Source organism: Bubalus kerabau, chromosome 4 (genome assembly GCF_029407905.1).
Source record: "Bubalus kerabau isolate K-KA32 ecotype Philippines breed swamp buffalo chromosome 4, PCC_UOA_SB_1v2, whole genome shotgun sequence".
Classification (NCBI taxonomy): domain Eukaryota; kingdom Metazoa; phylum Chordata; class Mammalia; order Artiodactyla; family Bovidae; genus Bubalus; species Bubalus kerabau.
In genome coordinates this window covers 137,408,845-137,436,559 of record NC_073627.1, presented here as the reverse complement: position 1 = coordinate 137,436,559, position 27,715 = coordinate 137,408,845, and the positions used below count along the sequence as shown (strand labels likewise).

Here is a 27,715-nt window from a genome sequence, read left to right as displayed (position 1 = left end):
ATAACTGAGACTGAACTCTATGCAAATAGTTTTGTATGATTTCAAGATTTTTTTTAAAAATTGGAGTATAATTGCTTTACAATATTGTATTATTTTCTGCTGTACAATGAAATGAATCAGCTATATATATACACATAGCCCTCCCTCTTGGACCTCCCCAATCCTCTAGGTCATCACAGAGAATGAAGGTGAATTCCCTGTGCTATGCAGCAGGTTCCCACTAGTTATTTATTTTACACGTGGCGGTGTATATATGTCAATCCCAATCTCCCAGTTCATCTCATCCCTCCCTCCCCCACCTCCACCCCCATCCCATGTCCAGATGTGTGTCCTATACATTTGTGTCTCTCCTCCTGCCCTGCAATAGGTTCATCTGTACCATTTCTCTAGATTGTACATATATACTGAAAAATTTTTCATGGGCCACTGATGGGATCATGGGCTCTAACCTGCAGCCTGCTGTGCCCAGTGGAGAAGCTAGCTTGGCCTAAGGGGAAATGTGTTGAAGAGGTGTGGGGATGGACACTGCAAGGGGCAGTGTGGGGCCACACAGTCGGATGAGGAGGGGCCTCTGCAGCCTCAGAAGAGCCCACCAGCATGGGAAAGCCTGGGGGCGGTTGGGGCTCTATAGGAAGAGGGGAGAAAATGGGGTACAGGGAAGCTCAGGAGTTTCCCTGGTGGCTCAGATGGTAAAGAATCTGTCTGCCACCCGGGAGACCCAGGTTTCACCCCTGGGTCGGGAAAATCCCCTGAGAAGGGAATGATCCCCTGATCCCCTGGAGAAGGCAGTGGCTACCCACTCCAGTATTCTTGCCCGGAGAATCCCATGGATAGAGGATCCTGGCAGGCTACAGTCCATGGGGTCGCAAACAGTTGGACATGACTTAGTGACTAAACAACAACAATCAATATAAAACATTGCTGGACTTTTTTTCTTAAATACTGTCTTTGAAATTCAGAATGTATTTTTCACTTGCAACACATCCTGATTCAGAGAAGCTGTTTGAAGTGCTCCATTCCTGTAAGGACCTGGTGATTACTCCATTGAACAGCACCACCTGGGCCTCTAGAACTTAGAGAAGGAAGTCCTAATTCTGGTTCTCAAGGAGCTCCTAGTCATTAAGAGACACAAAGAGGCACAGAAAAAATACAGTGATGAGGGAAGAGCCTTCAAACAAAGCTCATGCCATTGGGCCCTGGCGGGAAGACAAGAGGAAAAATGGGTCCGACCTGTAGCGAGTCAAACAGCGACCCACAGGAAGGGGCTCTGTGATCTGGAACGGAGCTGAAGACGTGGAAGAGCTGTCGCAACCCGGGACCCCATGTCCCTAGGCTTGACCTTCACCTCCTGGGCTCGCCTCCTTCAGATGACCTCAGTCTTCCTTGCAGGATCTGTCTCTCTCATCTAACTCATATTTATTAATAATGAAAGATGCTCTTTAAAACACCCAACCTTTAAAACCTTTCCTTAATAATGGGTTATGGTGATGACACTTCCTATTAATGATAAAAAATTCACTCTTCAATAATGATGATACAGCAACTAGGATGCCTTCTGAAAAAGAATGATGTTTCTTCCTTATGCTCTTCTTATTGGATAATTAAAAGTAGGTGGATCAATGAATGAATTGTAATATATGAAACCAGAAGAGTACTGCAAAAATATGAGAAAAAATGTCTTACCACTTTGGAGAGGGGAAGAACTTCTTCAGTATGAAAACAAATGATAAAACTTGCCCAAAGCTATATAAAAATTAAGAAGAAAGCCAAAGGGAAGAAATCATGACAAAGATAAAAACAAACTAGAAAAAAAGTACTCAGAACACAAATCACTTAGAAATGTAATTTCCTTAATCTGTAAGGATTCATAATAAACCGAAAGAAGATCAACGGGAAAATAGTAGACTTGAACAACATTATAAAACAATTAGACCAACGGACATCTATTGAATACTCCAGTCAATAACAAAATACATTCTTCTCAAGTGTGCATGGAACATTCTCCAGAATAAACCATATACTAGCTCATAAAACAAATATCAATATGTTTAAAAGGAGAGCCATAATAGAACACATACCCTCCCACCACAATGGAATGAAATTAGAAATCACGAACAGGAAGGAATTGGGGAACTTCACAGCTATGATCAAATTTAAACAACACACTTTCAAATAACCAATTAGTCAAAGAAGATATCAAAAAAGAAATTGTAAAATCTTTTAAGATGAATGAAACTGAAGATACCGTATACCAGCACTTATGGGATATAGCTAAAGCAGCTGAAAACTTAGAAAGAAATTTATGCCTATAAATGACTGCATTCAGGAAGAAGAGAAATCTCAAATCAATAACCTAATACTATACAGTGAGACACTAGAAAATGAAGAACATACTAAAGGTAAACAGAGGAAGGAAGTAGTACAGATTCGAACAGAAAGTAATGCAACTAAAGCTAGAAAAACAACAGAGTCCATGCTGATGAGCGTGTGATGGACCTCGTGGGGCCCTGGCCCTTCTGCTTGCCCAGGACTGCAGTAGAAACTGGAAAAGGCTGTTCTGGTTCGATCTTCTGCCCCAAGAGGAAGTGGTGAAGGAGGGAGATCAGGTTCATGGAGGGGAAGGGAGCCAGCTGTGGTAGACTGGTTGCTCTAAGAGATGTTGTGTTACTTATTACCTGTCTTGTTTTCACTAGCTGTCAATATATTCCTGAAACCTCAAGCAGGCAGCACAGAGCGGGTGCTCCTATGGTTGTTGTATGATTGAATAAAGGCTGCATGTATTCCACTGTGTGGTGGTTATAATATTTAGTAATAATCCTCCTAAAACTAAACATTTCTGATTTTTTTCAAAATTATTACATTGAATATATTTGAAAATAAAACCATATATGTTTTCTGATGACGTTAGTAGGTGACTTTCTAGAAGAGTAGAATCTGGGTCAACCCACCAAGCATATTTTGTACTTGTAAATATACAAGTGTATTTTTACTGTAACCCAGCTATACACACACACTTGGGCACAGGTGCATCCAGCTTTGGTTCCTGGAATTCAGTAGTTTTGATCTGATGTTGTGGGTCGGTCTTTGTTTTATTTTTCCTAACTGAAAAAATATTTCATATGATCCATTTATTTATTTAGATTTTTGGCTGCAGTAGGTCTTCATTGCTGCACGTGGACTTGTTCTAGTTGCAGTGAGCAGGGGCTGCTCTTCAGTGCAGTGCCCAGGTTTCTCATTGCAGTGGCTTCATAAATAAATAGATCTCTAAAAACTATGCCAGAAACGTCACATAAAGTAACTCTCCTCTAATTAAAAATTTAAAACACACACACACACACACACACACACACACACCCAGTGTACAGGAGAAAAACTATACGAACAGCTTAACAGATGCAGAAAAAGAATTTGAACTGACACTTAACCCCCTGTAATGAAAAGGGGAAAGTGTTAGTTGCTCAACCGTGTCCCAACAATTTGCAACCCCATGGACTGTAGCCTGCCAGGCTCCTCTGTCCATGGAATTCTCTAGGCAAGAATACTGGAGTGGATTGCCATTCCCTTCTCCAGGGCATCTTCCTGACACAGGGATTGAACCTGGGTCTCCTGCGTTGCAGGCAGATTCTTTACTGTCAGAAAAGGGACCTTCCTCCATATGATGAAGGCCACTCCCTCTTGGGGTCACATTAGAGATTAGGATAACTGAGGAAGGGGCATGAGGGAATGTTTTGAAGCAAGCTAATTTCCATGATCTAGATAGAGGGTTTGGATTTCCCAATTTATGCATTGAAAAAAAACCAAAAAACTCTTTGAATGGTTCCCGTAAGATTGTGCACATCTTTCTTTGGAAATCTTAACATTGACGTAAACCGTAAAGAAATATTGAGCTTGAGTTACTGACATAATGCCGATGTATTAAGAGTTGCAGATATGAATTTCATCATAAAAATAAGACAGGAGAATGGACAGAGGGGGATGGATAGAGAAAGAAATATGTGATACACCTAAGTTACAGAACTTAGGTGGTGAGCATGTAAGAGTTTAATGAATGAATCTTAGAACTTTGTTGGATGTTTGAAACTGTTCGTAACAAAACATTGAGGGAGAGAGTCTGTGAGAGGAGAACCAGGGAAGAAAGGAAGGCATAGGATTGTGAGGGCAGGGAAGGGAGAGTCCACCAATTTGGGGTGACTCGGAGGAGGCCCAGACTGGGGAAAGGATGATTAGGGGACACATATGAGCTTAGCTGTCCCCAAATATTTAACTGGTGGCATTTTATCTTGTTTAGATGCAGGCAGTTGAACTGGGCTCAACATAAGCTGTTTCCATTTTCACTTTGTTTTTCTTTCTTTTTTTTCCTCTTCATGTCATTTTCTACTTTAAATCACTCCCAGATTAAAGTTACAAAACTATACAAAACCCTTTGTTTCCTGTATCATCTGAAACATAGCTGCTGACATGACAGATCCCATGACTGGACAGTTGAATGTGTATTTCCCACAAATGAGGGCAGTCTCCCCCCAAATGACAAGACAATCCTGAACGTCAGAACACTATAATCAACACATTAATCCTGGTGGAATCCTCAGACTCCAGTGATTTCAGACTGGCCCCATTCTGTCATTTTTAGCACAGAGACTTGGCTCAAAACCCTATATTGCAATTTCTTCTTTCTCCATGTGATTCTGGTATTTTGTGGAACACTGACAGCTGCCTTTTGGGGACCGCTTGTTGGATTAAAGCCATAAGTCCATTACTCAATATGTGATTCTATATCCTGATTATGAAAAATTGTATTCATGGCAGAACCCTCATTTGTGAAAATGTGTGTGTGTGTGTGTGTGTGTGCACGCACTGTGAGAAAGAAAGAGAGAGCCTGAGAGTATTCACACGTGGTCAAATAGAAGAAGTCAAGACACAAAATAATGGATGTTTTCTCTAATCAAGGGTATCTCTATGGTTTCTGTATCCTTATAAAAAAAATTTCCCTTGCCCATACTTTCTGGGCTTCCCAGGTGGTGCTAGTGGTAAAGAACCAGCCTGCCAACACAGGAGATGCAAGAGACTGAAGTTTGATCCCTGGGTCGGGAAGATCCTCTGGAGGAGGAAATGGCAACTCACTCCAAAATTCTTGCTGGGAGAATCCCATGGACAGAGGACCCTGATGGGCTACAGTCCATGGGGTTGCAAAGAGTTGGACGTATCTGAGCACATACTTTCTGGAATAAACATTTTAAGAGGAAAAAATACAGGGGAAAAAACTTAAGTGTAAGTTACTTGCTAGCACAAAAGGCCAAAGAACAAACATGAATGAGAGTTGAGAGCTGGGAAGAAAGGTCCCAGTTCTGTTTCATTTTGCAGGTAGTGGTCAAGGAAATGTGGGGTGGATCCTAGAAGGGGTGAGAGTGTGGAAGCCACTCATGCCTGTCCCTTCTTTGTCCCCATAGGTCAAAGCTGCTTCAGCCATATCTGTAAGGAAGCATGAAATTCACCAGCAGTCATCAGCCCCACTGGAACGGAGCCCCCAGCAGAAGTTATGTCCACCAGGTAGATTCTAAGACTGGTCTCCAACCCTTGTCTTCATGTCTGTGTATTTATTTTTGGCTGTGCTGAGGCTGTGTTGCTGCATGGGCTCTCTCTAGTTGTGGAGAGCGGGGCCTGCTCTCCAGTTGCGGTACTTGAGCTTCTCCCTGGGGGGCTTCTCCTGTTGCAGAGCACAGGCTCTCGGGTGCACGGGCTGCAGTAGTTTCAGCCTGTGTGCTCAGTGGTGGTGGCTCCCGAGCTGTAGAGTGCAGGCTCAGTGTTTGTGACTCGTGGGCTTAGCTGCTCTGCAGCATGTGCGATCTTCTCAGACCAGGGATCGAACCCATGTATTCTGCATAGGCAGGGAGATTCTTTACCACTGAGCCACCAGGGAAGCTCCTGACCTTTCTTTTTACTGTTTAATGTGCCAGCTATGAGTGTGACTTGGATGTGTGGCTTGTAATATATTTCTGTTGGCAGTGCTGGTCTAGGGTATGTGGTAGATGAAGAATCAAAAGATGAGAGCCCGGTTGAGGAGAGTTCCCCTTGTGGATTCCACAGATGGCCAAAAGAGGCCTCCGCAGCCACACTGCCAGCCTCAGGGAATCCTGCGGGGATTTTCTCACCAGCTTTTCCCTTCCTTCCCAGGATTCTATATGGAAGAAGCCATTGGAGGTTGTGCCCCATGCACCGATGGGATAGACTACACCAGTCATTCAAACACCCTCCCTTCTTGCTTACCTTGCACGACTTGCAAATCGGGTACAGAGCCTGTGGTCCCGCATGCCTGCAGTTAAGGTGCTGGGTGATGAGATGGGATTTAAATGGGACGAGGAGTCAGAGACCTGATTTCCAGCCCAGCTAGGTCTTCATCCTGTCTTAGGTCAGTAAAATAATGAAAACAGAAGTTACTTGCATAACGCATTTCAACTGGTAGGGAAGTCTTTCAGAACATCAGCTGGAAAGAGGAGAATAACGTGTCCCTTGATGGAGGGGGCTGGATGGTAAGAGTGCAGAAGGCCTGGGGGAGTGGGGCAGGCCTGGGTTTGAGCTGTGTGATGTGTCTGATCCTGGGCCAGGCTCCTGCGGGCGCCATGCCCTCTACTCTGGGGTCTCAGCCTCTCTCAGCCTTCATGACCTGAGGTCCCTCTGCCTCTCCAGCAGGGCATCACCCGTTGGGACATCACCCAAGGGTTCCTCTCCATCCACAGCATCTCAGATTACACCTCACCCCAGCCCACTTCTTGCTCCTTATTTGTGATCTAAAACATTTTGCTTCCTAACCCTGATGCAATCTGTAATGATGCACAGTGCCTTTTGTATGCCTCGGTTGGTGACACGTGAACAGTGGCTGTTCTATGGATGGTGTATGTGTGTTGCCACAGAAAATGACCCCAAAATTATTTAAGAAAAAAAAAGATTAACTCATTTATTTTTGGCTGTTCTGGGTCTTTGTTGCGGAACAAGGGCTTTCTCTGGCTGTGGTGAGGGGGCTGCTCCCTGTTGCTTCTCATCGTGGTGCACAGGCCCTAGGGCACAGGATCAGTAGTTGTGGCACACGGGCTTAGCTGCCCCGCAACATGTGGGGTCTTCCCAGACCAGGGATGGAACCTGTGTCCCCTGCTTTGACAGGCGGATTCTTAGCCACTGGACCACCCAGCAAGCCCTCCGAATTACTTCTTGAACTGAGTGGATGGAGATCTGGGTGGTGAAGAAGGGTTGAGAGACATATGAGGGAAACACACCCTCAAAACCTTATCTTTGGTCTCTAGGAGAAGAAGAAAAAAATGGCTGCACCCCGACCAAGGACACTGAGTGTCAGTGCAAACCTGGCACTTTCCGTGGAGAAGATGCCCCTGAATTCTGTCAAAAATGCAGCACCGGGTGAGACACAGGAGCCTAGGGGGGCTTCCAACCTACAGGAGACCCCAGTTTCCTTGTACCCATTTCTCTCTCCTGCTTCCGTGAAGCCCCTCCCACCTCCCAGAGCTCCCTTGTGCCTGTGGGGTCTCCTGAGCCTGCAGCAGTGCTCCCTACCACCACTGTTTGTCCTGCACGGCTTTCCCAGTGGCCCCTTCCCACGTCTCCTCGGGAGGGGCCTAGAAAGACCGAAGTGCTGACAGCAGACAGAAGTCATGAGGAGACCACGAGTGTGCTCCTTCAAGGTTCCTATAAAACCGGAGCCAACTCGACAGGCCTCACACCCAGCCCCTTGTTCCCCAGTAGCACCTGAATCTTTCCTATTTGGGGACTCGGGGGCCAATAGTAATTCACTATCCTCTGATGCTCCAGTGTTGGCTGAGATTGGTAGGAAGAGTCAACAGGTGGATGAGAGGGCCTCGTGTTCAACTTTGACTGGAGAATGAGTCAAACTTGTGCCCACACCCTTCTGACCCTTGAGCTGGACGAGGCACCCCCCCTCACAGAGCTCCCCATACAGCCCAGGGAGGCCAGGCGGGCCTTGAAGAGGAAGCCCAGCTCCTGAAGGACAGCTCTGAACACTCAGTAGGAGCCTGGGGGCCGCAGTACACAATCTTGGATCCTTCTCCCACCCAGGGAGGGGGAGTGAGGGGACCCTCCCCTGCAGACAGCAAGAGCCTGTCTCCCCTCCACTGTCTTGTTAGGGGACCCAGGACAGGAAGCTTCCCCCTCTTTCTCCTCATCCAGCCAGCTGTCCCTGATGGGTCCCCCTGTGTCTGTACCCAGGTGCCCTGATGGGAAGGTCATGGTCATGGACTGTACCCCCTGGAGCAACATCAAGTGTGTGGACCAAGAATCAGGTACCCTGCCCCATGGGGAGGCCCCAGTTCCTGGAGAGCTAGCAACCATGAGCCAGAGACTACCCATGACTCCCTCTCCCTCCTCAGGCCCTTCAAGGCTGATGATTGGAATAATTGTAACTGGAATCATTTTCCTAATCGGATGTGTGGTATGGTGCCGCTTTAAAAGTAAGGTTCTAGAAGGGAAGGAGGAGGTGCTGGCTCCCTCCTCCATCTCCCCAATCCTCCTGTTCTTCCTGGCTTGTCTCTGATCTTGTTCCCCAGGAAACCCCTCCTCCTCCCACCTCACCTGGTCCTACAAAACTGATCACATCGGGCCCCCAACTCAGCTGACGGTCCCCTCTTCCCCCTGGCCGAGTCTGGTGGGAGGAGGCAGGAGAAGAGGGTGGTTCAGTAGCACTGCACAGAGATTTTACATAGGTTTCATTTTACTTCATTTTCTCCCTTCTCTTCTCGTCCCTGAGGGTTCTCCAGATTCAGAATGTCCCGCTTGCAGTCACAGGCCCGGGGCTCTTTGTTCAGTGTCTGAGCCCCCACCCTGCACCCTGTCCCTAGGAAGGGAGGTGCGGCAAGAGCGCCCTCCCCACCACTCAGTGGATGTCTCTTCTCTTCTAGGTCCCTTTAATGAGTGCTGGCACAAGGTGATCGGTTTCTCCAGCATCTGGCGGCCTCAGACCCTCAGTAACTGCATCACAACACAGCCCAGGGTGGACACGGTCCCCGGTGTGTCCTATGCTGTTGTCCCTGACTCTCTCAACTGGCCTGGGGGCTCTAGGCTGAATGTAGGAGGGAGACTGGCCTGCTGAGAGCTGTCCTAAGGCTGATTGGCAGCGCTGGCCCTGTCCTTACTGTTTGAGACACCCTCACTCTGTAGCCCTGGGGTGTGGGGGGTGTCAGGCAGGGGTGCTCAGTTCCCCTTAGCATCACACCAGAGTCTGGGTGCCATCAGCAGAGCCCAGATGTGCTGAGTCTATGCCCACTTGGGGGGCACAGCACAGGTGTAGGTGGGAAGGCAGAACCTACTGCGTCCCCTCAGAAGCTGTAGGGGTTTGTGGGTTTGTGACTCGTAGATCGGTGCCTTGCTTTTTCGAGGCCCTTTTCTGGCACTTATGTCCCCCAGGAAGGTCTGGGGCTCTGGACCATGCACACAACAACAGGCTGACCAATGGAGATTGACTTTCCATTCTGGTCCCTTGGCAGAAAAAGAAGCTGCAGGAAACAACGCCCAGTCCCGAGATGCAGCAAGCAGACTGCCAGTTGGTGAGTGTGGGGCTCTGGCCCTTCTGCTTGCTTGGGACTGTGGTAGAGACAGGGAGAGGCAGTGGGTCAGGTCTCCTCTTCTCTGGGCAGGTGGTGATGGAGGGAGACCGGGGCATGGAGGGAAGGGAGCCCACCCCCTGCTCTGGAGAGAGACCAGGGCATGGAGGGGAAGGGAGCCCCAACCCGTGTTCTGGTCCACTGGCAGCTCTGATGCTACTTCTCATCTGTCTTGTCACCACATCCCTCGTCTAGAACAGGGCAGGCGAAGGGTAATCACTCCTCCCATGACTGACTCAGTGATGGAGTCAGAGCTACATAATATTTTTCTGTGTGACTGTTACATACTTTTAAGCCATTCCTCATCATAGTGGGAATTTCACATTTATTTCAAAAGTATTGTTAAGTTGAATCTACTTGAAGTAAAATTTCTTTGTCAACATATAGAAGTATTTTCACTATGTATATGTGTGTGTGTGTGTGTATATATATGAGGAGGGCATGGCAACCCACTCCAGTATTCTTGCCTGGAGAATCCCCATGGACAGAGGAGCCCAGCAGGCTACAGTCCATGGGGTTGCAAAGAGTCAGACATGACTGAGTGACTAAACATATGTATATTATTTATGTATACACACACACACATACAGAGACGTTTACAGTTTGGGGTCATATCATTTCAATAGTTTTGAGGTTTTTGAGTATTACCTTAATTTATAAATTAATCTAGGAGGAAGAGATCTTTTAGCTATTCTATATCTTTCTTATGAAAAGAGTTAGCATTTTAAGAGTTTTATAATACCTCAACTCCATGTGTGTTTTTCTTCAGTAAATTGCTCATTTCTTGTTGAGGCTGTACCTTTGTATTACAATGTTCTATAACCTTATGAGTGTATCCAACTTTAATTCATTATAGAATTTATTGTCATAATTTTTAACAGTCATCCATCCACACATTCACATTTAAGTACTATTGTTGAACCATTAGAGTTTTATAAGAATACAATCGTATATAAAATAACGACTCTTCTGTCCGCTCCCTTCAGAGATCCTGCATTGGTTTTGATTTGCTTACGGCTGCATCTGCCAGAATTTCAGAACAAGGTTTACTAGGCTCAGTTCTGTAACCTAGGATCCCCAGTTAAGACCAAGGCTGCTCTCTCCATTGTGTTTTACAGAAACCAGCAGCACCTGAAGGATCTCAGAGGAGAAGATGGCTGCTGGTTCCAACAGACACCACTGAACGTGAGTGTTTTTTTCCTGGGCAGGGGATCAGGAGTGGAGGGAGGAGGGACAGTGTCCTAATTTCTGTCTCCATAGCGGTTAGGGCAACTCAGAAAGGGGATGGCTTGTCCCTGAACCATGAGGACTCTAATTCCCTCCCTGCCCCCTCCTCTTTTTCCGACCCTTCACCCCTCTGTCCTCTAACAGTGTCCCCTAACACCTCCCTGTCCTTCCCTCCTCCACCATCCTCTCTCCTCCCTGGTTGCTCAGGGCCAGGTTGACCCACTCTGAGACATCCGAGAGGTTGTGCTGTCCAGCAGGGCACCCCCTGGCCCAGGGAGGCTGTGGAGTGCCTATCCATGCATGCTAAGTCTCTTTAATCATGTCCAACTCTTTGCAACCCCATGGACTGTAGCCTGCCAGGCTCCTTAGTCCATGGGATTCTCCAGGCAAGAATACTGGAGTGGGTTACCATGCCCTCCTCCAGGGATCATTCCAACCCAGGGATCGAACCCACCTCTTACATCTCCTGCATTAGCAAGCAGGTTCTTTACCACTGGTGCCACCTGGGAAGCCCTGTGGAGCACCTGAACTGTGGCTAAATCTGATAAGCTGTAGTATATAACTCGATACTGTAGTTCAAGGAGTTGGTAGAAAAAAGGACTGTAATTTGTCTTGTTAACAGTTTTTTTTTTTTTTTGGTATATTCATTACATGTTGAGGGGCTTCCCTGGTGGCTCAGATGGTAAAGAGTTGGCCTGTAATGCAAGAGAACAGGGTTCAGTCCCTGGGTCAGGAAGATCCCCTGGAGAAGGGAATGGCAACCCACTCCAGTATTCTTGCCTGGAGGATCTCATGGACAGAGGAGCCTGACAGGCTACAGTCCATGAAGTCACAAAGAGTCAGACACACAACTGAGCAGCTAACACTACATATTGCAGTGAAAAAAATTCTTAACTTACTTTTAATTGGAGGATAATTGCTTCACAATGTTGTGTTTGTTTCTGCTGTACAGCAACATGAACCAGCCATAGGTACACATATATCCCCTCCCTCTTGAGCCTCCTTCCAACACCCCCATCCCACCTCCCTTAGGTTATCACAGAGCACCGGATTGAGCTCTCTGTGTTATAAAGCCACTTCCCATTAGCTATCTATATTACATATTGAAATGAACTTTTTTAGAATACTTTGAGTTAGTACCATATTTTATGAAAACTAGTATTGTTATTTTTCATGTTTTCAGTGTAACTGTTAGAGAATATAAACTTGTGTTGGGTGCCCTCCTTATGTACTGTGGATGGTGGTGTGCACAGCATTTCACACACACAGCGTTGAATCTGCAGCACAGTCCATGAGGCGGGTGGTGTTTGCTCCATTTTAAGGTTAAATTCTTGCTCAGAGTCTGTCCCCATCCAGCTCCACCGCAGTGTCAGGCAGTGAGGCCGAGCGGGGTGTGAGGCCGGAGACCTTCCTCCCTCCAGGCCTTTGCTTTGTCCCCAGTGCAGAGGTGGCAGCCAGGGGGCCTCACCCTCCTGAGAAAGGCAGGTGCCCTCCTCTGAGGTCTGTTGCCCCTCGCTGTCCCACCCTCTGTCTCCTATCACAGATGCCTTTTCCCTCTGTGACAGCAGTCTCCTCTTCCAGATGGGCCCTCATCCCCTGCTTGGGGCAGGACTCACTGCTGACCTGGACTGCCCCCAACTGCGCTGGGTGCTGGTGAAGTCCAAGCCCAGTGCCTGTGTGGCTTGTTTGCTGCTGGGAAGCAGGTCGGGGCGCAGAGCAGCAGGCTTACCAGCAGGGGGAGCTCCTCAGGTTCCCATCCTGAAGTCTAGGCCTGAATTGAGGGTCCTTGGCCTTTGTGAAAGCCTGTTCCAACTCTGTCTCTGTGACTTTCCCCCAACCTAGGCCTGAAGCTATGCTTTGCAGCTATCTTTTCCTTCTGTGATTCGCTCCTGAGGCAGTTGGGCCTCACATGAAATGAGATCCTTGTGACCAGAGAATAGGCCTGGGTCTCTCCGGATGCCTTGTGTGAAATGCTGCCAGTCACCAAGAAGGGACAGGGGACCTCAGTCAACACCCTGATGGATGCCTTGGAAATGCTGGGGCAAAGGTTGACAAAAGAGACAATTCAAGAGTGCCTGCTGAACTCAGGAAAGTATTAACATGTTTATGAAGAAATTGAGACAGGCTCTGCTGTGCCCTTAGCGTTTGAGGGCTTCAATCTTTCATTTCAGGACACACTCCTAATAGACTTCTAGTTTTTATTTGTATTTGTTTGAAATTTGTCATTCATATTAGTATGTATGCATTTAATGATGTAACTTATAATGAAGGTGTTAGTCACTGAGTCATGTCCGACTCTTTGCGACCCTATGGACTTTCGCCCACCAGGCTCTTTTGTCCATGGGGTTTCTCCAGGCAAGAGTACTGGAGTGGGTTGCCGTTTCCTTCTCCAGGGGATCTTCCCTACCCAGGGATGGAACCTAGGTCTCCTGCACTGCAGGCAGACTCCTTACCGACTGAGCCACCAGGGAGGCCCCGTAACTTGTAATATACATGATTAAAGTGCAAACATCTTGTATGTCTTGGTACTTTTATGTTTGTGCATATATTTATATGTGTAGAAAAACATTTTGCAAATATAATTTCTAGGTTTATGTGGGCTACCTGGTTGAGTACTGGCAATCCAAAGCAATTAGAAATACAAAAGGAGAGCATTCCCTGGCTGTTCAGTGGTTAGGACTCTGCGCTGAGAGCCCTGAGTTGAATCCCTGGTGAGAAAGTAAGATCCCACAAGCCATGAGGCAAAAAAAAAGTAAGATCCCACGACCCATGAGGCAAAAACAAACAAACAAAAACCTACAAAACAACAACAACAATAAAGGAGAGCAAGCCCACTGCTGGGGGAATTTGACCACTTTGGGATTGCCTGGCGACTTCTTTAGGGTCCAGGCTTTAAACATGTCAACTTTATAGTTGGGTGAATATTTGTATTTTTCCTAGGGAGATGTTAACAAGTGAGCAGAGAGGGAGGGGAAGTGGCACCCCCGTGCTGTGTCTGGTGACCGTGAACTGGGCTGTCATTCCCCGGGCTTCCTCCTGCTCATCTGGGAGGTTAGGGTGGGACGTGGGTTAGATATGAGTGTCAGATAGTTTCTGTGTCACATCTGCTCTTATCAGTGACCTTCATTGCATCTGGGCTCAAGGAACAGAGGACAAGGATCTGCCATAGTTTTTGGGAGGAAGAATGGACGGGCTCCTGAGTTATGTTCAGTGTTGGCTTGCTCCGCACTAGATGGGCCCCCCTTGATACTGGTGCTCTGAGCCCAGAATTGCCTTTTTGTGTTTGAATTGGCTGATTAAGAATCTCAGCCCCTCTGTAAGCTTTGACCTTCTGCAGAAAAGACACAGAAATGCTGATTCTTAAATACTGTGAGAACTGACCTAAAATTCCTGCTATATTAGGGTGGTTTTTTTTTTAATTAAAAAAATTTTTTTTTTACCTTCTGCTAAACCCTTCTCCATAGTATTCCAATCACTGCAGGATAATTTAATGGCAGAAGCAATTCTCAGGGAGGTTTTTGGTCTAGTCCATCTCAAGCTTTGTATGTTGTCTTCCCTAAGGTTGATGTGACTGTTGTGGTCAAAACTGGAATTGCCTAAAATTTAGGTACAAATGGATACAGTGTGTGGAGTTCACTTGTGTTTTGAGAAGGGCCGACCCCTGTGGTCTTGGTGCTACATCCCTCTGGCCCTGATGTCCCTCCCTCTCCTGGAAGTCAGGTATTTCCTGTCTTTGCTGTTCCTTCTGTGCAGGACACTCTGCCTTCATCCCCAGAAGGAGATAGAAATGAATTCTTGGGACTTCCCAGGTGGTTCAGTGGTTAAGACTCTGCACTCCCAATGCAAGGAGCCCGAGTTCAGTCTCTGGTTGGGGAACTGAGATCCCACATACCACAACTAAGCATGTGCTCCGCAACTGAGCCCATGTGCTGTAGAGCCTGCACATCACAGCTAGAGGAGCCTGTGTGCTGCAGTGAAGAGTCTGCACAGCTAAAATAAATAAGATACAATAAAATTTGAAACTGTCACCTATATGTTACAAAAAGCATGTGCATTTGTAAAACAGTTTAAAAAAATACATAGTCAAGTGTCAGGTCACTTGTCCCTTTCTCAGAAGACTTCCTTGAGTGCCCATCTAGAGTATCAGCCTTGTCAGTATTTGTCATGTGTATTCATTTGTACCCGTTTCTTGTGTGTTTTACTAATGAGAACCTTCAAGAAACGTGAAACTTGACTCCTTTGTTGCTTCCCGGTGGGTGCTTAGTCACTCAGTCGTGTCTGACTCTTTGCGACCCTGTGAACTAAGCCTGCCAGACTCCTCTGTCCATGGGATTCTCCAGGCAAGAATACTGGAGTGAGTTGCCATTTCCTACTCCAAGGGATCTTCCCGATCCAGGGATCGAACCTGCGTGTCCTGTGTCTCCGGCACTGCAGGCGAGTTCTTTGTCTGCTGAGCCATCCGGGAAGCATTACTGCTTTATGCCAGTGTGAATGTGACAATTTAAAGTTTTACTTGAAGACTGGATGCCTGTTCAGGTTTCTCCTCAGTAATGAATTTGTGACCAATTTTAATGTGCAATGTCCACGTGTACATGGTGGATTCATGTTGATGTATGGCAAAACCAATACAATATTGTAAAGTAATTAGCCTCTAATTAAAATAAATAAATTTAAATTAAAAAATAAAAAAGCAACCATAATACTATATCTCATCTAAAAATTGGATAATTAAAATTCATTAAATATACAAAAGAAATAAATATGCAATGTCATATACAAATTTTATAATTTTATGTAAATGTGCAATTTTATGATTTTGAACCAAATTGAATATTCAGTGTTATATACAAATTTTGCAATTTTCTATAAACATGCAATTTAAAGAATTTGTGGCCAAATTAAATATGCAATGTTATATACAAATTTTATAATTTTATATAAATAAGCATTTGGATGAATTTGTGACCAAATTACATGGCAGTTACATAAACATGTTGCAATTTTATATAAATATGCAATTTTATGACTGTGACTAAATTAAATATGTGATGTTATATACAAATATTATAATTTTATATATAGTTTTATACATTTTGACAAATGTGGAATGTTATAAAAAGTATAAAAACTATCAAACTGTTATGAAATATACAATTTTATGAATTTGTGACCAAATTAAATATGTAATTTTATATAAAAAGAGGCATGTGTGTGTTTTTTCCCCATCCTCTGGTTCTCTGGAGCAGTTCTGAGTGAAGGGTACAGGGGTGTGTTCTTGCTGTGTGACCCACTCCTTCCTTCTCCCTTTATGCCTCAGGCTCATCTTGCATGGGTGTGTCTCCTGCTCTGCTTCAAGATTTCCAGATGCCAGATTCCTGGGGGACCTGAATACAGCCCCTCATCTGTCACCTCCTCCCCGTTCTTGCCCTGGGAGAGAGGCCCCAGCCTGGCCAGGCTCCTGCACAGCCTCCCCGCTGTGGTGTCTCTGAGTCCTGTCTGGGCCTGCTGGGCTCCCTGAAGGTGCAGACTGGCTCTGACAGAGCTGTTGGGAAGGGCTGGTGGGGCCCTGCTTGCTGGGGTTCTTCTGTGGCCCCTCACTTGTGAGCCTCCTGCCACTCTGGGACCACCTTCCCCTTCTGTCCTTTGTGCATCCTCATCACAGTGGGTCTGGTGGCTCAGCCCTGCAAGCTCATGGAGACACAACTCCCTTCCCCTGGACCTTAGGGTAGGATCCCCTACCCACCTAGATTTCCTGGGGGAGCCCCGTGGTCCCAGCCCTGTCCCCTTTCCCAGAGCAAAGGTGCTCGTGCAGAGCTGCACACCCCCTGACTGCCCCCATTCCTGCCTGTGAACATACTACATCAGGAGTGGGAAGAAAAATATTTTAGATCACAAATCAGGAGGAAGAGGTGAATTCATAATTACTTGAAAATAAATTCTTGAGAAGCAGTGTTGCCTGTGTGAGACCCCTATATCAGATCACCTAAGTTGTCCTTGAATGGAGAAGACTGACTGGGCCTCCATTTTTTTGTGTGTCTGTTAACACTTTATGAGAAGCTGAGGGGTGGGGGGCTGAGGGTGTTAGGGGCAATATTATATAATCAACAGGCTTGAGCTTCCCTGGTGGCTTACATGATAAAGAGTCTGCCTGCAATGCAGGAGCGACGGGTCCAATTCCGGGGTCTGGAAGATCTCCTGGAGAAGGAAATGGCAACCCACTCCAGTATTCTTGACTGGAGAATCCCATGGACAGAAGAGCCTGGCAAGTCCCAGTCCATGGGGTCACAAGGAGTCGGACATGACTGAGCGACTAACATTTCACATATGGGATGCATCTGAGCAGTTTTACAGGATAGGTAAGAGCACGTATTAGTGGACATTAACCTAAAACATAGAGTTTTAACACTACAGCCTTATTGTTGTTGTTCAGTCACTCAGTCATGTCCGACTCTGTGACCCCATGGACTGCAGCATGCCAGACTTCCCTGTCCTTCACCATCTCGCAGAGTTTGCTCTAACTCATGTCCACTGAGTCGGTGATGCCATCCAACCATCTCATCCTGTCGACCACTTCTTTTCATGCCTTCAGTCTTTCCCAGAATCAGAGTCTTTTCAAGTGAGTCAGCTTTTCCCATCAGGTGGCCAAGTATTGGAGCTTTAGCTTCAGCATCAGTCCTTCCAATGAATATTCAGGGTTGATTTCCTTCAAGATTGACTGGTTTGATCTCCTTGCTGTTCAAGGGACTCTCCTGAGTCTTCTCCAACACCACGGTTAAACAAGCATCAGTTCTTCGGTGCTCAGCCTACTTTATGGTCCTGCTTTCACATCCGTACACGACTACTGGAAATACTATAGCGCTGACCAGACGGATCTTTGTCGGCAAAGTGATGTCTCTGTTTTCTAAAACGGCGTCTAGGTTTGTCACAGCCTTTATTACATCACCATTTCTAATGGTTCAGTGTAGGTTGGTTCTCTGATAGTGAGTCTCACCAGACTGGGGCTGTGGTCCCTTCAAGGCCTGAATGGAAAAGGACGTGCTTCCAAGCTTACACGTGAGGTGGGGGCTGGATTCAGTTCTTGGGGGCAGTTGGCAGGAGGCTGTCCTTTGTCCTTGTGATGTGGGCCTCACCATTTATTGTTTAGTCGTTGCTCAGTCATGTCAGACTCTTTGAAACCCCATGGACTGTAGCCTACCAGGCTCTTATGTCCATGGAATTCTCCAGGCAAGAATACTGGAGTGGGTTGCTCTTTCCTTCTCAAGGAGATCTTCCCAACCCAGGGATCAAACCCAAGTCTCCTGCATTGGCAGGTGGATTCTTCACGGCTAAGCCACCAGGGAACCCAGTCCTCTCCATATGTGTGTGTGTACATGCTAAGTCGCTTCAGCTGTGTCAGACCCTTTGTGACCCTATACCAGGCTCCCTCTGTCCATGGGACTCTCCAGGCAAGAATACTGGAGTGGGTTGCCATGCCTTCCTCCAGGGGATCTTTCTGATTCAGGGATTGAACTGGCATCTCTTAGGTCTCTAGCAATTACAAGTGGGTTCATTACCCCCAATGCCACCAGGGAAGCCCAGGCCTCTCCATAGGGCTAAACAAAACATGGGAGCTTGTTTCATCAGAGCAAGTGAGCAACTCGGCAAAGGAGGGTGGGGTGTGGGAGCTGGGGAGGAGTCACCATCCTTTTACCCTGATCTTGAGACATGCCACTGCTTCTGTTGATCCATTTCTCGGTATTTTGTCTGAAATTCTGACAGGTCTGAGATCCTACTTGTGAGTTATTGAGTTACCTTACCACATTATTTATGTGAGTCTTTATGAGTGTGCATGTACACCTGGGTAGCATGTATATACCAGTATACAAGTGCATATGGATGCATACAAACATACGTGCTAGCCAACTGTGCACACACCATCCTGTCGTGAGATCTCTGGATCGAGGATCAGACTGTTTCGTTGCCGAGTACACTTAGCCCTGGTTCCCCACAGCGGGAGAGGGTAGAGGCACGTGTACCTGTGTGTGCAGTGGGGTTTATGCATCAATTCCAGGTTATGAAACTCAGAGCTTAAATAGATGGCTGACACATCAACTCCTGCTCTTCTCCTCAGTAAGAAAGATCCTGTATTTTCTTCTGGAATAGAAACAAAGCCTCTTTTGGAGGAAAGAAGCCTAGAATGTGAGTACACGGCCCTGATCGGCAGGGGACAACCTCTAGTCCCTACAGGGCAGTAGCCAACCTCTCCTTTAAGGCCTGTCAACCATTTGTGCTTGCTGCATGCTAAGTCGCTTCAGTCATGTGTAACTCTTTGCAACCTTATGGCCCTTAGCCCACCAGGCTTCTTTGTTCATGGGCTTCGCCAGGCAAGAATACTGGAGTGGGTTGTCATGCTCTCTTCCAGAGGATCTTCTTGGCCCAGAGATGAAACCAGCATCTCTTAGGTCTCCTGCATTGACAGGGAGGGTTCTTTACCACTAGCACCCCCTGAAAGGTCCTGTTAACCATTCAAACAACCTTTAAGCAAAGTTGCCCACAATCTTTGCTCAAAAAACTTAAACTTTAAGCAAATCTGAAAAATGTCATGTCCATTTTATAAACTGAAGATAATAGGATTAAAGGCCAGAAATTTGTCCCCAGTAGTAAAGATAAGCAGGGTGCACACAGTCTCTCTGCCTGGATGTTAAACATTCACTCTATGGGATTTCATTAAATACATATAAACTTTTAAAGATTTTTTGACATCCCCCAATAGTCTGAGTTGGACAAATAGAAAATACAAAACTCAGTTTTTGGAATAGATTTCCACAAGAACATGAAGTGACTTTTCACCCATCCCTTTCCTGGGTCCTGAGTCATCTTGGCCTGTTTTTTCTTGACTCCTCAGACTCAGGTTTTGCCATGTCTCAGCACTTGACTGCTCTTCCTCTGGTTTCTTTTGTCTTTTCTGTCCCCTCGGGCACACCTCATGCTCTCCCTGCTGAATCACAGCAACAGGCCTCCGGCTTTGACAGCTGTCTCTGTCCTCCATTATGCTACGATCCCACAGGAGTCTGGAATCTTCCTGATGCAAACCACTTCCCAGGATTTCCACCCCTCCCTCCCTGGAGAGTGTCCAGACAATGTCTTATTAAGCACTTGGCTTTTGCTCCATTCTCTGAGTTGCTGAAACCATTTCCACACTAATGACCATTTGTCTACCTATTAGCCTTGTTAAATAATCATGGATTATAGAGACATTTGGGCTTCCCCGCTGGCTCAGATGGTGAGGAATCTGCCTGCAATGCAGGAGACCTGGGTTCAATCCCTGGGTTGGGAAGATCCCCTGGAGAAGGGAATGGCAACCCATTCCAATGTTCTTGTCTGGAGAATCCCCTGGACAGAGGAGCCTGGCAAGCTACAGTTGGTGGGCTGCAAAGAGTTGGACACAACTGAGTGACTAAGACACATATAGACATTTATGTGACAAAATGTTTTTGTAGTATTCTTCAAATGTCAAAAACTTCAAAATAATTAAAATGTTCCCAATGGGATTCTGGTTAAGTTACTGGTGTTAGACCCATACAGTATGTTAGGGAGTTATCAAAAGTAACATAGCAAAATAATTAATGAAATGAAAAAACGTTTTTAAAAAAGTGTTTTAAAAGGTTAAGAAGGAAAAACAAGATTATTAATAGTATTTACCTGTGGTGGTTTTAAGGCAGGTGCACAAATTCTTTGATCTTTTTCTTTCAAGATATATAGCTGAACATGTGGTGCAATTAGTGACTCATCTGTAATCATCAGGACATGGCAGAGGTGGCTATACATGACCAGCTGCTAGAACTGGGCTCTCCCTTCCAGATCGAAGGGCCAGCAACAAGCCAGCACAGCAAACAGGTCCTCAGGACAGTGCGGTAACCGTCTTTTAGGGCACACAGCCATGTCAAAGGGGTCCATGTCCACGTAGGGCATTTGGCCCAGAGTCAAAAGCTAGCTCCCACAGCATCACTCTGAAGGCCCACAGGTCACTGGCACTGGAGAACTCATTATTAACCAGACTTTCAAGGGCCGTCCACCAAACCCGCCTGTTTTCATTGTCCCCCAGGCAATGACATAGTCCACGGGGAACAAGTCTCTGCAGAAGGCATTGTCTGCGATCTTAACTTGAAGTGTATCCTCAGCGATACAGGTCCTAACAGCCACATCTTGGTGGATGACTTCCCTGCTGGACAGACAGCTCATTCCTCAGGCAATCTGAACAGTCATGCGAACCAAGTCTTGTTAAGAAATCGCCTGTGGATTATGGGCCTCTACTAATTGGCACTGCCGTAAAAACAATCTAAGATTCCCCCAATTCATGTAAGCCAATATCCCCATGGGCTTTTCTCCTTCTATACACACCCTGGTGATAGGAAGAAGATTTCTGTGATGAAGACCTCATAGCGTACAACTCTCAGTGAGCATCATTGTCACCTGAATTTCAGAAGCTTGATCTTTAACTGTTTTTACAAATACTTGCATTTCTTTATTTGGATGTTTTTCTTTTTTTCCTTTAGCCACAGATTTTATTGCTTGAATATTTGCAACTATTATTCTGCTGCTAAATCGCTTCAGTCGTGTCCGATTCTGTGCGACCCCAGAGACAGTAGCCCACCAGGCTCCGCCGTCCCTGGGATTCTCCAGGCAAGAACACTGGAGTGGGTTGCCATTTCCTTCTCCAATGCATGAAAGTGAAAAGTCAAAGTGAATTCGCTCAGTTGTGTCCGACTCTTAGCGACCCCATGGACTGCAGCCTACCAGGCTCCTCCGTCCATGGGATTTTCCAGGCAAGAGTACTGGAGTGGGGTGCCATTGCCTTCTCCAACTATTATTCTATACACTTTTAATTTCTTCCAAAACTCTATGATCCATATTGCTAGGTCACCTCACTCTCCATTTTATTCTACATTTCCATCAAGCAGTGTTTCCCCAATTCACAATCTGCCTGATTGTGTATTGTTGTTGTTCAGTTGCTAAGTTGTGTCCGTCTCTTTGTGATGCCATGGACTGTAGGCCCCAGGCTCCTCTGTCCATGGGATTTCCAGGCAAGAATACTGGAGTGGGTTGCCATTCCTTCTCCATATTTGGATCTTTTTCATCTACTAAAAAACATGGAAAATATGCTCAGAAGTACCTTATTGAAGTTCATCTTTTAGAATTATCCTCTCCCTGGATATTGCAATACCCTTCACCTTAGCGTTGGCCTCCAAAAGAGTGACACTTCTCAGGTCATTCTTCTGTCTTCTTTGAAGACAGAACCCTGCTTGAGTGAAAATAAAAACAAAAAAACAAACTCTGTTGCTATGTCAGATACGATATTATCAACATAGTTCAGAAGTGACAATGCAAATCAATTTTTTCAACAAAAGCATGTGTTTTATGGAATCTGAGACAAAGTGCAATCAGGAGGGAGCCTGATTATACTATAAAAGAAAATGCACTCAGGAGTGAGTCTGGAGTCAGAAGCAGCTTTGGTATTTGTTGGACTGTGATCCTCAGCCACTTTTGCCAAAACACACAGAATGGATGGGTCTGGTGCCCTGTGTGCTGGGCTGCAGGCCCAATTTCTTAACACAGGGCAGACTAACTGGGCCAACCACCCCTGTGCTCAGTGGGCAAAGCTGATCGCTCTCCTGTCCTCGTGGGGCCAGCGGGAGGGACTGACTGAAGACAAAGCGCCGTGGGTTACACTTCAGAGGGGTGTGCTGCAGGAGGAGGGTGCCGGTTTTACTGATTGCAGCCCATCCACTTCTTCCATCTTTCTGGCTTCCTCCAGTTCTCCTGGATTTAACACCAATTAACCTCAACTTCGGCCCCTTACCTAGATTTCTCAAGAATTTGATCTGGCTATAAATAGGAGGAGGAAATAAATAAATAAATAAACCTTTTTGCTGTGCTCAGAGACTCTACATAACCATCCTGCTTTAAAAAAACAAAACAAAAACAGTATAGCACCAGAACACTACATCTTATTCCCTTTCATTTCCTTTTATAATAGTTGAAAATAACATGAGGAGCTTTGGCCGAAAATCAAGCTTGTTCTAGACCCGTGACTACCCTATAAAGCCACAATTACACAAAGGCTCTGCAGAGCTCCACCCTCTCACCCCACGGCACAAACCCCAGTTCCTAGCTAGAGATCTAGGTCAGGAAGCATTTCCTGGTCAGCCTGCTCTCTTACCTTCTTCTAAACAAAAGCAGGAAATCTGGAAATGAGTTTTCTAAAATAAAGCAAGGCACGTTCAGGAGATGGTTAAAATGGCAATATTTTCATACTAATTATTTTTCTAGATCATTTGAGGTGCTGGAGAAGACTCATGCGAGTCCTTTGGACAACAAGCATTTTGGCCAACTGATTGGAAGAACTGACTCATTGGAAAAGACCCTGATGCTGGGAAAGATTGAAGGCAGGAGGAGAAGGGAGTGACAGAGGATGAGATGCTTGGATGGCATCACCGACTCAGTGGACATGAGTTTGAGCAGACTCTGGGAGAGAGTGAAGGACAGGGAAGCCTGGCATGCTGCGGTGCATGGGGTAACAGAGTCAGACACAACTGAGTGATGGAACAACAGCAACAAATGAGGATTAAGGTCATGGACATTGGATGCTCAGTGTATGGGACCAGTAAATAAATTCACTCTGTTACTGTTGAATCACTGTGATTACTGCAAATGTAGAAACTGGCTGGAATTCCCCTTTCAAAAAAAATTTTTTTTTTTTTTTAGGACTTTGATGTTGGGCCTGTGGTTAAGCATCCACCTGCCAATGCAGGGGAGACAGGTTCTGTCCTTGGTCCAGGGATATCCCACTTGCCATGGGGCAACTAAGCCGGTGTGCCATAACTACTGAAGCCCACACGCTCTGCAGCCCATGCTCCAAAACAAAAGAATCCACATCAATGAGAAGCCCGTGCATTGTATCTAGAGAAAGCCTGAGCATAGCAATAAGATCCAGTGCAGCCAAAAATAAATAAATACGTGAAAAAATAAAAAAAGATTAGTTCATGTTTAAAAAAAAATTAGCATTGTTCAAGGAAATGCTTGCTTACAAACATTCGGTTTGCTGGGAGAAATAATTACACTAAAGTAAATTTTATCATATTAAAAAGGCCTCTCTTATAAACAGGGTCAAACATTGTATATTTTAAAATAATATTTATTATATGTTTTCTTAGACATATTTGCTGCAGAAGATTAAAATGATACATATATATAGAAACCTCACTGTTTTTCCATCATCTAGACAGAGCACTCTCAATACATTCAGTTCAGTTGAGTTCAGTTCAGTCGCTCAGTCACGTCTGACTCTTTGCGACCCCATTAATGGCAGCACGCCAGACCTCCCTGTCCATCACCAACTCCACGAGTTCACCCAAACTCATGTCCATCGAGTCCGTGATGCCATCGAGCCATCTCATCCTCTGTCGTCCCCTTCTCCTCTTGGCCCCAATCCCTCCCAGCCTCAGAGTCTTTTCCAATGAGTCAACTCTTCGCATGAGTGGCCAAAATATTGGAGTTTCAGCTTCAGCATCAGTCCCTCCAATGAACACCCAGGACTGACCTCTTTTAGGATGGACTGGTTTGATCTCCTTGAAGCCCAAGGGACTCTCAAGAGTCTTCTCCAACACCACAGTTCAAAAGCATCAATTCTTCAGCGCTCAGCTTTCTCACAGTACAATTCTTACATCCATACATGACTACTGGAAAAACCATAGCCTTGACTAGACGGACCTTTGTAGGCAAAGTAATGTCTCTGCTTTTCAATATGCTATCTAGGTTGGTCATAACTTTCCTTCCAAGGAGTAAGCGTCTTTTAATTTCATGGCTTCAACCACCATCTGCAATGATTTTGGAGCCCCCAAAAATAAAGTCTGACACTGTTTCCACTGTTTCCCCATCTATCTGCCATGAAGTGATGGGACCAGATGCCATGATCTTCGTTTTCTGAATGTTGAGCTTTAAGCCAACTTTTTCACTCTCCTCTTTCACTTTCATCAAGAAGTTTTTTAGTTCCTCTTCACTTTCTGCCATAAGGGTGATGTCATCTATATATCTGAGGTTATTCATATTTCTCCCAGCAACCTTGATTCCAGCTTGTGCTTCTTCCGCCCAGCTTTTCTCATGATGTACTCTGCATATAAGTTAAATAAGGAGGGTGACAATATACAGCCTTGACATATTCCTTCTCCTATTTAGAACCAGTCTGTTGCTCCATGTCCAGCTATAACTGTTGCTTCCTGACCTGCATATAGGTTTCTCAAGAGGCAGGTCAGATGGTCTGGTATTCCCATCTCTTTCAGAATTTTCCACAGTTTATCATGGTCCACACAGTCAAAGGCTTTGGCATAGTCAATGAAGCAGAAATAGATGTTTTTTTGGAACTCTCTTGCTTTTTTGATGATCCAGCGGATGGTGACAATTTGATCTCTGGTTCCTCTGCCTTTTCTAAAACCAGCTTGAACATCTGGAAATTCACGGTTCACGTACTGCTGAAGCCTGGCTTGGAGAATTTTGAGCATTACTTTACTAGCGTGTGAGATGAATGCAATTGTGCGGTAGTTTGAGCATTCTTTGGCATTGCCTTTCTTTGGGATTGGAATGAAAACTGACCTTTTCCAGTCCTGTGGCCACTGCTGAGTTTTCCAAATTTGCTGGCATATTGAGTGCAGCACTTTCACAGCATCACCTTTCAGGATTTGAAATAGCTGAACTGGAATTCCATCACCTCCACTAGCTTTGTTGGTAGTGATGCTTTCTAAGGCCCACTTAACTTCACATTCCAGGATGTCTGGCTCTAGTGAGTGATCACACCATTGTGATTATCTGAGTCGTGAACCTCTTTTTTGTACAGTTCTTCTGTATGTTCTTGTCACCTCTTCTTAATACCTTCTGCTTCTGTTAGGTCCATGCCATTTCTGTCCTTTATCGAGCCCATCTTTGCATGAAATATTCCCTTGGTATCTCTAATTTTCTTAAAGAGACCTCTAGTCTTTCCCATTCTATTGTTTTCCTCTATTTCTTTGCACTGATCGCTGAGGAAGGCTTTCTTATCTCTCCTTGCTATTCTTTGGAACTCTGCATTCAGATGCTTATATCTTTCCTTGCAGATGGTGATTGCAGGAATGAAATTAAAAGACGCTTACTCCTTGGAAGGAAAGTTATGACCAATCTAGACAGTATATTAAAAAAGCAGAGACATTGCTTTGTCAACAAAGGTCTGTCTAGTCAAGGCTATGGTTTTTCTAGTACTTATGTATGGATGTAAGAGTCGGACTATAAAAAAAAGCTGAGCACAGAATTGATGCTTTTGAACTGTGGTGTTGGAGAAGACGCTTAAGAGTCCCTTGAGCTGCAAGAGATCCAACCAGTCCATCCTAAAGGAAATCAGTCCTGGGTGTTCATTGGAAGGACTGATGTTGAAACTGAAACTCCAATATTTTGGCCATGTGATGCTAAGAGCTGACTCATTTGAAAAGACCCTGATGTTGGGAAAGATTGAAGGTAGGAGAAGGGGACGACAGAGGATGAGATGGTTAGATGGCATCACCAACTCAATGGACATGAGTTTGGGTAAAGTCCGGGAGTTAGTGATGGACAGGAAGGTCTGGCGTGCTGTGGTTCATGGGGTTGCATAGAGTCAGACACGACTGAGCCAGTGAACTGAACTGAACTGAACTGAATAGATACACAGATGTAGAGGAAGGACTCGTGAACTCAGCTGGAGAAGGAGAGGGTGGGACAAATTGATAGAGTAGCATTGAAACATAGGCACTACCATATGCAAAATAGCTAACTAGTGGGAAGTTGCTATATAATATAGGGAGCCCAGCATGGAGCTCTGTGATGACCTAGAGGGTGGGATAGCGGGAAGTGGGAGGCAGGCTCACCAAAGAGTGGATAATATCCTTATGGCTTATTTGTGTTGTTGTATGAGGAAAACCAACCAAACATTGTAAAGCAGTTATTCTTCGATTAAAAATAAATACAATCTGAAAACTATCATTCAACACATCTGTACTGTCATCTAAGGCTGTATGGGATCATCATCTATTCCTAGATATTTTTCCACTATAAGTGCTTAGAAATATCATTAAAGGTTTTGAAAATATGATTTTAATAGCCACAAAGTATTGTTTAAGATATCATACATAAATAATGAAATTTCAGTCTCAACATAGAAACATAATACCAAAAAAGGTTTCCATTGTAAACTAAAGCTTGCATTTTAATTCAGCTTAATGAGAATTCCTCTGAAGATCTAAAATTCTTATGAAAAGTAAATTATGTGGAGTCCTTCTTGCTTTCATCTGTTATGCCTTATTGTCATTTATTTCTAAGGACTCTTGGACTTTTGACATTTTGCCTTTGACTGTAATTTTTGACTGAGATAAAATCTTAAATTTAGATACTAAGAATGTCAAGAAGCAGTCTTGTAAGTGTGAATCACTCAGTCATGTCCAGTTATTTGTGACCCATGGACTGTAGCCCACCAGGTCCTCTGTCCAGAGAATTTTCCAGGCAAGAATATTGGAGTGGGTAGCCATTCCTTTCTTGAGGGGATCTTCCTGGCCTAGGGGTCAAACCCAGGTCTCCTGGATTGCAGGCAGATTCTTTACTATATGAACCACCAGAGAACCCTGACCCTGGTGGACATGGATGTAAAAATCCTCACTAGAATATTAGCAAATCAAATTGATGAATACATTAAAAGAATCATACACTATGATCAAATGTAAGTCATTCCGTGCCTTCAAGCATGATTTATTATCTGTACATCAATCACTGTGATACACAATATGAGCAAAATTAAGAATAAAATCACATGATCTTCGCAATAATTGCAGAAAAAG

General features: G+C 45.2%; 1 protein-coding gene across 1 annotated transcript in view; it reads left to right on the top strand.

Moving 5' to 3' along the window:
• Positions 1-21,143, top strand: part of LOC129650985 (tumor necrosis factor receptor superfamily member 10A-like) — a 33,284-nt gene extending 12,141 nt beyond the window's left edge. Inside the window, exons 2-11 of the mRNA XM_055579734.1 lie at positions 5,448-5,547; positions 6,172-6,285; positions 7,296-7,407; positions 8,230-8,303; positions 8,391-8,471; positions 8,919-9,026; positions 9,504-9,563; positions 12,391-12,550; positions 20,688-20,740; positions 20,932-21,143. Coding sequence (XP_055435709.1) covers positions 5,448-5,547; positions 6,172-6,285; positions 7,296-7,407; positions 8,230-8,303; positions 8,391-8,471; positions 8,919-9,026; positions 9,504-9,563; positions 12,391-12,550; positions 20,688-20,740; positions 20,932-21,143 — 1,074 coding nt within the window. The remainder of the gene's footprint in view (positions 1-5,447; positions 5,548-6,171; positions 6,286-7,295; positions 7,408-8,229; positions 8,304-8,390; positions 8,472-8,918; positions 9,027-9,503; positions 9,564-12,390; positions 12,551-20,687; positions 20,741-20,931) is intronic.
• The last annotated feature ends 6,572 nt before the right edge of the window (positions 21,144-27,715 follow it).